Genomic DNA, 11397 nt, shown 5'->3' with positions numbered 1-11397 from the left:
GAGCCTTACCTCGTTCAAAGGCGTGCGCCGCAGCTTGAAACGCGATTTTTTTTAAAAAAAATTTGAAAATGAGACCTCCCCAAACGTATCACTGGCTCGCCCGTATCACGTGACGGGCAACAACCAATAGCTTTTATAGTAAGGTTCTTCAAACTTGGCAAGTTTAAGACTTGTGGACTTCAACTCCCAGAATTCCTGAGCTAACGTGACTGGAGGAGGAATTCTGGGAGTTGAAGTCCACAAGTCTTAAAGCTGTCAAGTTTGAAAGCCCCCTGTTTTATACGGTATTCTCTAGCTTTCCGGCACTTGCTTGGCGTTGCGATCTCAGAGGGAAAAGCTGGTTGTAATCATGGTGTGTTCTTTCAGACGTACCAGGGATCGATCAGTTTGGATGGGAGACTCGCAGGAGACCGCCAGGACGGGCGACTATCCTGGGAAAAGAAATAAATATCCTGGAAAATGTAACTAGTAGAGAACTGAATTCTTGCCAAAAGGAAGACATGGATGTGCCTATGAAGTCATAAAGCCACAAGCCAATTATCTGGGAAGAACTTTTAACTCTTCCCAAACAATTGTGTATTTTGCGTGAAAGTCTGTTAAAATCAATTATTTCAGACCAAGTATGGCATTTATATTCTGAAACCTAAATGGCTAAAGTAATTAGGCAAGGGTGTCTGACTCAATGCTTTATTCAATCAAGCTAAATATGCTGCAAAATATTTGTTTCAAGAAAGAAAAAAATTGAGGGGTTTATTGTGTGCTAATACCCCCAAAATACTAAGGGTGATGGCTATAGAAAGATAGCCTGTTCCTGCATTAAACTGAGTAACTGTGTTTCTACAAAATGCTTAGTTGAAACAAGCCAGGCTAATTATAGCTCAATATGAAGGCCTGATTCATACAAGCTAATTAATATATAATGGAGTTTTATTGGTTTTGACTTGAGAACTGTGATTTATTAGCGGAGGTTTAGTTTAACATGTTATGTAAATTCAGGGTTAGCCATTCAGGTTTGCAAAACCTACTCATCATTTTTCATTCTGTTTTTAATGATGTTTAAAGGTAAAGGTTCCCCTTGCACATATGTGCCAGTTGTCACCATGTCCCCTTTAATGATGTCTACTCAAATGTAAATATACAGTATAGCAAGGAGGTTATTCCCAGGTCTAAAGGTAGTTCTTGATTTACAGCAGTTCATTTAATGACCATTCAAAGTTACAATGGCATTTCTTACGCTTATGGCCATAGCAGCACTCCCAGGGTCACATGATTAAAATTCAGATGCTTGGCAACTGTTGCAGTGGTCCCAGGGTCATAAAATGGGGCAAAACTGACATGAACAAATGTCTCACTTAGCAACATAATGTTGGGTCAATTATGGTTGTAAGTCGAGGACTACCTGTATTATACATATCCTTGTGTTTCTACAAAAAACTGATGGAGTTAACTGCACCATGATACATTGAATTAACCAGTAGTAATTCACTATACTGAAACATCTGCTAACTGCTCTGGGTTTATGCAACATGAGCTGCAACACAGCAAACACTTTTTAGCCTAATGCCCCTGTTCATGTTTCTCAAAGACTTATTATAGTATGCTGTAGCTCACGTTGTTTGAGTTGGACTTTATGTCCTATTTGGCCTTGTGTTAGAATTTATAATCGTGATGGTTTACTGTGAATCCAGTCGTTTAAGATCTAATCTTTTTAACATAAAACTGGGTTAAATAAACCATAGCTAAGTCCAGTGTGCAAATCTAGTCAAGGAGTCTAACAAAATGCAACTATTAAAACATCAAACATTAATGTTTAACATTAATTAAATATCAAACATTTTCATTTCATAAGGGCAATTATTTTATTTTTCAACCTTTAAAACATCCACTTGTAGAGTTCAATTGAAATGTATTAATTTCAAAAAGCAGGGGCTTTTCCAAGCAATAACTACTGGATCTGATGGAGTAAACCCCAACATTTCAAAAAGATTTTAATAAGTGAATAGGTCAAATCTTGGGTCAAATCTCACCAAAATGGCACCTCCGTTTCTTTTTATTCGCCCTTCTGTTTGGGATGCTGCTCCGCTTAAACCAGGGTATTTAATATAAGTAAGAATATATACTTGTCTTTCAATAAGCCACTAATTATTCCATGGCAGTGGGAAATACTAATAAAAGACATATGTGATTAACAAAATTAAGGTATGTTTGAAACCGATCCCTCAAATTCACGTTTCAATTCAAATTGAATAATCCCCCTCCCCCACACACACTTTATGATTTTTCCGGTCAATTGTACGTTAATATTGTAGCCGAGACGCTGCTCGGCATTTCCCCCCCCCCCATTTTCGCTTCGCCTGAACTACAATTACCAGGATGCATCGGGACATCGATTTAAAAAAAAAAAAAAAAAACTTGCGGTGTATCTTGGAATTTGTAGTCTCGGGCTTTCGTTTCCATTTCCGGAAAGCCTGAAAAGTGGAAGCTTGAAGGGCGCGAGGACTGTGGGGTGCTTGAGTGTTTTGCTTTCCCGCGCTGCAAACGTAAGAGAGAGTTATTGGGTCGGAATGCATTTATGGGAAAGGACGGGTGGCAATTAATTTTTTTATCTAAAGTGGGGGTGGGGAGTAGAAGCATCTGCTGCTTGTAGCGAAAGGAAAACGGGGGTCCTAATTAACTAGAGCATTTTTCAGGCTACGCAACCTGTTACAGAGCAGATTAAAGCATGCTTTACAGTGTAAAATCCCATCTCAATGACACTCCCTACCTAACTAACCAAGGCTGAGCTCAAAAAGCTGAATAGGATTAGATCTACTTATTATTTGAATGGAGACCATCGAAATGTACTAGGTAGAACTATAGAAATAAACAAAAACAAAATGGGAAGGCAATGGCAACTGAAAAAACGGGGGCTTGTAGTCGCCAAAAGTAAATCGTGATTCAGAGGAGATTTCTCTATGAACTATAAAAATAGTACACTGTTGAATCACAGATAAAACCTCAGATGAAATCACAGGGTGTTTCGCTTAACCAAATGAAGCTTGAGCAAAATCTTTAGAAAATTCTCTCAATGGCCCAATAATATCACTTGCCAAAAGTCCCATTCTCTCTTACTAGCTCAGCTTCAGGGCCAGCCATAGGGACAGTTGTATATGCAGTTTTTCAAATACCCTGGTTGAAGAGACCCACTTGCAATCTGAAATTATACAATCCAGATAACAATTAATACCTCATTCGGTTTTAGGCTTAATATTAAGACTCAGGGAGTGGGTGGGTTTCAGAGCAAGTGTATCCTCCACTTTTGGAGATAGTAGGGATGAGCTCTAGCCTCACATTGTTCTTGTGGCTCTCCAGGATGTGTATTATGTATGTGGAAGCTGGCTACTTGATTTAAAATTTTGCACCGTTGAGCTTCTGAACTAAATGGAGCATCCCTTCAGATAAGGCAGGCAGTCTGATGAAGACGGTACCATCCTTTATTCCCATGCAAAATGCCTAATGCGTCAACTAATTGCCAACTAAAGATGAAGAGAAATTATGGAAGTGGCCAAATACTGAAATTAGCTACATGATAATTTATTCCTTTATTGGTATCATTTGAATATTTAACATGACAACATAATTACAAATCTAATATCCAAAGGTCAAAGCAAGTGAGCATATTGTCTTGCCTGACTTCTCATAGTCATAATTGTCACTTGTCATTTCCAGTTGCTAGTAATAGATATTTAAATAACTGAGGTTGTTGTTTTGGGCATACATGTATGTATACATGCACACAACTTGAAACATTTTGATATTTCTTCAGAAGGGCATTTGGTATTTTTTAGAGGAAGCCATTTATATCCCGAGGGATTAGGATTTTTTAAAAAAAATATGACTTGTTTTAAGAAAATAGAATGTCTTTTCACATGAAAAATGGAATCACTTTACATAATACAGTCAATAAATCCACACGCAGAAGCTGATTTTTACAGGGAGCTGGTATTTGTTGGTCAGAAGCAATAATAAAACATGTAATTTTTCTTCTGTCCATGCTACATTATTTTTAACATCCACGTGCCTTCTTCCACAGCCCATCTCACATAATAGAAAAAAAATATTCTTTACTGCCCAAAATGCAATGCATTAGATACAGACTTGATGTTCTGTAGATGGATGTGCTTCTTCCTTTTCCTCAAGGAATATTCTGGTAGAAGAATCGAGTGGTAGCCCAAGCCTCTGGAGTTGATCATGGAGGAGAGGTGTGGGATGAGGGGAAGAATTTGTGAAGTTTGTTTTGTGTTAGCCCAAATCCACACCCAAGAAGAGTAGCTTCAACTTCTATTTATATGCAAATAAACCATTCTTTCCTCCTAAAATAAAAGTATGCTGATTTAAATAATTGAATTAAATCTGTTTCCATATTGGTATATAATTCCTGAGCAGGAAGACATACACTAATTATTTGCTATAACAAATAATATACATATAATTATGCATTATTTTCTCTTTGAAGTCAGCTGGGTGTAAAATGTTTTAACTATATAGACTGCACTTTAAATATGCATGCTAATTTTTATGATGTTCAAGTTTTAGAAATTAAGCTCTTCTCTAATTTCTTCAGCAAAAAGTGCCTTAATTGTAATAGATGACTCACGCATGTTTTATATAAAAAGCTTGATTTTATTTTAAATCAAGAGGGTTTTTTAGTTTTTGTTTGAAGTGCAGTCCGATACAGATTAACTTAAAAACTGATCTCATTATATTTAATAGGATTTATTTTCAGATAGAATTGCAGTTTAATATAATTGATTTTTTAAAAAATTAACACATTTTAAATAAGGTGGGAAAAAAGAGTAACATGGTGGTCTGTTGAAGCAAGCTAGAACTAAGGAGAAATTTCCTGACAGAGTAAATGGAACAACTTGCCTCCAGAAGTGGTTGAGGTTTTTAAGAAGAGGTTAGACAACTATTAGTCTGAAATGGTTTATGTCCGGGATGGTGAACCTATGGTAAGTGTGACTGAAGTGGCACACAGTGTCATCTATCTGGGCATGCTAGTCGTCACCTGTTGCTCTTCTGGGTTCCGGTATGCGCATGAAAAATATATTTTCTTTAAATATATTTATTTTGTTTTATTCACAAGACTAAAATATAAAACAAAAAACAGAAAAACGTGCATCCAACACTAACAACAACCAAAAAAAAAATGTGTATAAAAAGGCAAAAAGGAATAACTCAAGGATAAAATAAATCTAACATTAAACATAAAGATTCTACCCTGTCTGGATGTTGAAGAGAAAATAATAATAATTAAAAAAAACCTGATGTATTTGCCTCCCCTTACTTAATACAAATGGTTATAAGCTTTCCCATCCTTATTTAATAAAATGCTATATTAAATAAACAAATATTCCACATGGGAAAGTCTCTAATCATCAAATCAACCCAATCAATTTACAGGAATCTTCATCCAAAAGTTCCCAGGAAGAAAGATCCAAGACCACACGTCCTGATGTGCCAGCTTTTCTATATCATGCTCTCAGAGTATTGTGAGCATTTCAGCCCAGCGCATTTGGTAGGCATTAGGTTGAAGTAGGCAGCTTTATAGTATTCTTCTGGTTTGCAAAAGAAACAAGATAAGATTCGAGGAGTGGTGGAACTTTTTAGTCCATATCTGTAGCCAAGTATGATTCTTATTATTTATCACGAGAGATTTGATTTGGCCTTTTATATGCAGTGTGGCAGCATAGGTCATATATTGCATGAACATCTTTAGAAGCAAGTCTTCCCGATATTTATGGCACTTATTTCTGAGAGAGAGAAAATACCAGTAGTAACACCATTCAATCAAATGTGAACTTGTTGTATAATAGGATGATGTTGGTGGTGATGATCTGAGTGGTATGATTTGATTAACTTGTTTAGTAGAACATGCTCAAATATATCAATTTCTTTGCATAGGTAGGCACATGGGCCTTAGAGACTTTTGGAAGAACTATCGAGTTTTCATTATTTCAGGAAGTGGCATGGTGCTGATACATTGGGGGTGGTATAAAATCAAGTCCAATCCCCTTTTTCAACCCCCCCAAAAGGACTATTATGAAGACTCTGGCATTGTGACATACGTGCTGCCGCAGGACAAAGAAAATGAAGGGAAATAATTGTAAACTGCTACAGAATGAAATAAGAGGTAAGTACAGAATTGTTACAAGGCAACAAAAATACAGGTAGCCCATGACTTATGACCACAATTGAGCCCAGCATTTCTGTTGCTAAATAAGGCATTGGTTAAGTGAGTTTTGCCCCATTTTACAACCTTTCTTGTCACAGTTGTTAAGTGAATCTGGCTTCCCCATTGCTTTTACTTGTCAGAAGGTTGCAAAAGGTGATCGCATAACCCCAGGCTGCTGCAACTGTCATAAATATGTGTCAGTTGCCAAGCATCTGAATTTTGATCACATGACCATGGGGATGTTGCAACCGTCATCAGTGTGAAAGATGGTCATAAGTCACTTTTTTCAGCACCATAGTAACTTTGAATGGTCACTAAACAAATTATTGTAAGTCGAGGATGACCTGTACAACCATTAAGACCACAAAAGGAAATGTTGATGGACAGCTAATCTCTTTAATTTCCTACACCCTGTTGTGGAATTGATGCCTTTTCCAGCAGAACTGTGGTCTGGAGTCTCCCTCTGGGTGACATAGTAATGGTCCACAATAGATAGCCTTTAGTATCAAATCATAAGGAAGCTTCCCTAGCATAGGCATAAATGTCAACATCACAACTTCTATGAGTAAATCCTAAGACCAGGAAAGGAACTGGCAAACAGAAACTAAGGATCTACTTTGCTGTCATAGCATAGAATTTTCTCTTGGAAAATGAGGATTAGTAAAATTTAGCAAAACCAGGGACTTTCTGATGTGGAGATGTTGCTTCTGCCAGCAGCTCACTAATTGGCCTCAAGCAATTCGTTTTGTCTGAATTTCATCCTGTTCTCAGAAAAAAAAAAACACCACACAATGCAATATAGAATTTTGGGAAGCAGATTTAAAGCATAGGGATTTTATATACTCAAAATGGGCAAACGTAAGATAATATAATTTGGTGTTCTGGCCAGGATCCATTACAGGATTAGGCAAGAATCAAATAACAATACACCGTATTTGCCGGCGTATAAGACGACTGGGCGTATAAGACGACCCCCAACATTTCCACTCAAAATATAGAGTTTGTTATATACTCGCCGTATAAGACTACCCCTCTTCCGCACACCTTCCACATACCAAATAAAAGGTAAAGAACATCAGATTTGATTTCAACATGTTAATTTATATTCAAATGCTTATGACATGCAGGAAAACTCACAAGGCTGTGAAAGTATGCCAAATAATAGAACATAAGTAATTTTCCGATTCAGAGCAGGTTATAGTTCATAGTTTTATAAAATGTGTGTGTGTGCCTAAATTTCAAATTACCCATTTACCATGACTTGTCATGGACAGGCAACTTTATTAAAAGAATTCTATTTCAGCTAAGCCGGAAAGACACAAATATGGCCTGCAGAAGCATAATTTTCACTCTGATATTAATTGTGGCAATGTTGCATTTTAAACTAGCCATGATTAATTATATCCAAATTTTCACACCCACACTCCCCTTCCTTTAGCTTTCTGAAAACCCCACATTTGCAGATCCCATTTTAGCAATGCATCTAAGATTTGACTTGCCAGCCACTATCATTAAATTATGCTTGCTAAAATATGAACTGAAATATGAACTGAAATATGAACTACCCTGCAAAGCTGCCCATAATGAAGATAAGTTGATCTTGATGTCAATCCTCCTCAGCCTTTCACTTGTCTTTACTTGATACCACTGCCAAACCTGCTTTTCCATCGATACCAGAGTAAAAGGTGACATTGCTCCCGCAGCAAGAGAAGACAATGTGGGATGTGAGAAAGAGGAGAAATCGCAGTGAAATTAAGGAAATTAGGCGTTTGTTTTTTTCCTTCCTCTCCTTCGGGACTGGATCTAGAAAGTTGTCATTTTAACATGATCGCTCCCCTTCTTCTCTTCCCACCCCCAACCTCTGTTTCGTCTTTAAAGAGAAAAAGACACCCATTCTGCTTTATTGTATCTGACATAGTGGGCTTTAGTTCAGAAGCTGATAGATCTGCAGCTAATTTACGAGGAACCCTTTGCAATTCGCCAGCGCCTGCTATGACCTCAAGGAGAGGGAGAAGCGAGCCTCCTCACCAACAAGGCGAAGAATATACCGGCGTATAAGACGACCCCCCCACTTGGAGGCATGTTTTTCAGGGCAAAAAAGTCGTCTTATACGCTGGCAAATACGGTAATAATAACAAATAACCCCAATATTGATTGTCTCTCTTTTTCTCTATGAAAATTGGATAGTTTGATATCCCACGGCAATGTTTTAGCCTCATTAAAGCAGAGGTGGGTAACCTGGTTCCTTAAAAATCTGACTGCATTTTCTTTTTCATGATCTCTTTATAATAGTTACAACCATAAATTGGATTTGACAAACATAGTCTGTCCCCTTCTCTCTTTTTCTCTCTTTTTCTTATACACACATACATAAATATATATGTACCGATTGTGTATATTCAGTATACTCTCCTAGCTGGTTAAATCATTTTTCATCAGTTGACAATATTTGTACATGTAGCAGAACCAAAATGTTAGGCAATATTCATGTGATGCTGAACAGCTGCAGTTCATCTGCTACCTTGGCAGAGCTATTACGAATGTAGCTTTTGAGCATAATTAATAATAGCACACACTCTGTACTCATTAAAGCAAAATTTGTATCTGTGCCTTTGTTCAAAATCATGTATTCTTAGTCTGCCTATGTCTGTGAGCTTTTTTAAAAAAAGCTTTATCTTTTAAGATAAAAGACTAATACAAATTAAGAAAACTATAAAAAGGAAAGAAGTTCATAAGTAACAGAAAAAATAAAAAAAGTATATAAAAAGTGACTCTCCCTTCAGAAAAGTACAATTTTGTTCACACCTTCTGTAACATTTCAATGGAACAAAGATCTCTTCTTTCCATATCTCAGCCCTTATCAATAATCAAATTATATACACTCATTCAGTCCTAATCAGCAAAAGTCTACCAAAAGTAATAACTTATATTTCTTATTATATTACATTTTAACTTAATAATATTATACATAATATTATATTTCAATGTAATCAATCCATTTTGTATTCCAACTTGACACTTTCTCTAAGAAATACTGTAAAGCAAAAGAAATTTCTCATTTATGAACTGATCTTTAAAGCGAGTTATTCAATCCTTGTCAAAAAGAAATTCCAATAATAGCTATCAGAAACCACAACATATATATTGACTCTGATCAAATAAATCCACTTTGAATTCCTTCCGTTTACTTTTCTTGATCTTTAATCCTATCAAATAATGTCCCACCGGCTAATTTCTTATCATTTTCTCTTTCTTTCCTCTTGGGAACAGTTGCATTAGTTTAACACATCCCTTTTATAAATCCAAGTTAAGATTACTTTCCAAGTCACTCTTCTGATTTATTGTTTGTACCTCCCCTTTAATTATTAAGATATCAGCTGGTTTCATGTGTAAATTCATTGTGGCATCTTTTTCCATATCACACTCATATTCTGGCATTATAAATTCATTTTCAGACCCACAGCATCTTTTTCCATATCACTTTTGTAATCTAGCATTTTTAAAGAATACTAATCCATATTGAGGTCAACCTCAATCTGTTTTATTCAGTAAAATCTGTTGTTCTTCTATATCCACTGTTACAATATCAGACAATCTTGTAATTGTTAAGTACAGTGCTCTCAAACAGACTTAATTTCTTTTATAGCAAAACATATTGCTCCATTGTATTAATGGGTATTAATTAATGCTTTATTTGTAATCCTTAGTTCTCTCTGGTTCGCTCTAGTCAACTTTCAAAATCCCTTTTAAGATCGGTTTCTTTTCCAATCAATAAAACATTCCCACAGGAGGTGGATTCTTATGGTTAATTTCAAAATCTTCATGTATTATTTTATAAAATTTTAAACACCCCATAGGAAATATTCTTTGAAGTCCATCTACCTCATTAACTTTTCAAAGTCAATATTCTTTTGCTGTATTCCAAGTTCAATTCCATGTTAGTGCCAGAATGGCAACGTAATCATTCTATGTGGATGCCCCAGTTGGTTTCAGGTATCCTTTAGTTGCCTATGTTTAATTACTTTCAGATTTCATTCTGATTGCAAAAGTTAGAGGCCTTCTTTCAAAACCACCAAAATTTAGACTCTCTTGCCAAGTATTCCTGAGGCAGTTATTAGAAAACAATGTATGAAAGATCTGGCACAAAAATTGGTCAACACCCCCCCCCCCCTTTTTAAAACAGTCATGGTAAAAATCTTGCCTTTTGTAATTTCTCTTTAGCTTGTCAAACCTACAGTTTACCCTCAAAAAGGACCCTCCACATTCCTAGATATTGTATCATTCAGCTGGATACACAAGTTCACGCATCTAGGATGTGGCTATGATCTTTTTATTATGTATATTCAGTATGTATACATGCTGTTCTATAATAAAATGAAATCTGGACTTTCTTGCAATTGACACAAAACTTTTTCCAATAAAGTTTCAATTAATGTCACATATATGAAAATATTTCAAATATCACTAAACCGCTTCAAAGGATTGCTAAGATATGAGCTGAGAAAATGTGTAAAAATATCACTTTCATCTGTATATCTCTAAACAGAGAAGAAATAAATCTCTGTAAATCAAAGATTGAGTGCTTTATTGGCAAAAATCCATAACTGCCCACTGTTAATGCTATTTTTTTCTGCATTATGCTTATATAAAAGATTATGATGAGTAATCTGAGTTGGCAAATTATCAGAATGTTTTCTACCCTGCAATATACTCACTTCTGTGATTATACCTGATTTTCAGAGATTGTTTGCCAAGAGTTTTCACGGAAATAAATGTATTTTTCTGTGATTATAGTATTATGAGATCTCTTTTCTTCCTCTCCTCCTTATAGGCATATCTCCCTTATTTATTATAGGTCTCCATCAACAAAAGATGTAAGGCAGCTGGAATAGTAGGAATTGGTTGTCCATGTCTGGATTTTTATTCATTGGCGGTGCCATGTTGGTATTTACCATCTAACAAAACAGCAAAGCTTGCTTCAAAAACAGCATGGAAATGAACTCAAACAGTCTGGTTGAATGAAGCAACTTCGGCAATCATCACATTGATCCCATTGTTTAACATCGAATAAGTTGCTATTAAATCCCTTTGTTGTATCGTTGCCTCAAAAGAAAACCCAAAGTCTCACATGCCTATGTATAATGCTAATTAAAAACTGTTTTGTAGAAATGGAACACTTCTAA

At 35.9% G+C, this 11397-nt stretch overlaps 2 protein-coding genes across 3 annotated transcripts in view; one reads left to right on the top strand and one right to left on the bottom strand.

Moving 5' to 3' along the window:
- SLX4IP (SLX4 interacting protein) overlaps positions 1–47 on the bottom strand; it is a 99209-nt gene extending 99162 nt beyond the window's left edge. The window contains exon 1 of the mRNA XM_026668511.2: positions 10–47. The gene's annotated coding sequence lies outside the window, so the exon portion shown is untranslated. The remainder of the gene's footprint in view (positions 1–9) is intronic.
- Positions 48–2426: 2379 nt separating this feature from the next.
- Positions 2427–11388, top strand: LOC148133039 (uncharacterized). 2 transcript variants are annotated; one of them, XM_087948490.1, is made up of 3 exons: positions 2427–2550; positions 5948–6172; positions 11070–11388. In XM_087948490.1, the coding sequence occupies exon 2, from the start codon at positions 5952–5954 to the stop codon at positions 6141–6143; it is 192 nt and encodes a 63-aa protein (XP_087804616.1). In that variant the 5' UTR covers positions 2427–2550; positions 5948–5951; the 3' UTR covers positions 6144–6172; positions 11070–11388. The 2 variants fall into 2 exon arrangements, with proteins under 2 accessions (XP_087804616.1, XP_087804608.1); XM_087948482.1 differs by having other exon boundaries at positions 11046–11388.
- The last annotated feature ends 9 nt before the right edge of the window (positions 11389–11397 follow it).

Source organism: Notechis scutatus, chromosome 1, assembly GCF_049901735.1.
Source record: "Notechis scutatus isolate UNSWTSFEM ecotype Mainland chromosome 1, rNotScu1.2, whole genome shotgun sequence".
NCBI lineage: Eukaryota > Metazoa > Chordata > Lepidosauria > Squamata > Elapidae > Notechis > Notechis scutatus.
Note: the sequence above shows the minus strand (reverse complement) of the source record. Positions and strands in the feature narration are given on the sequence as shown.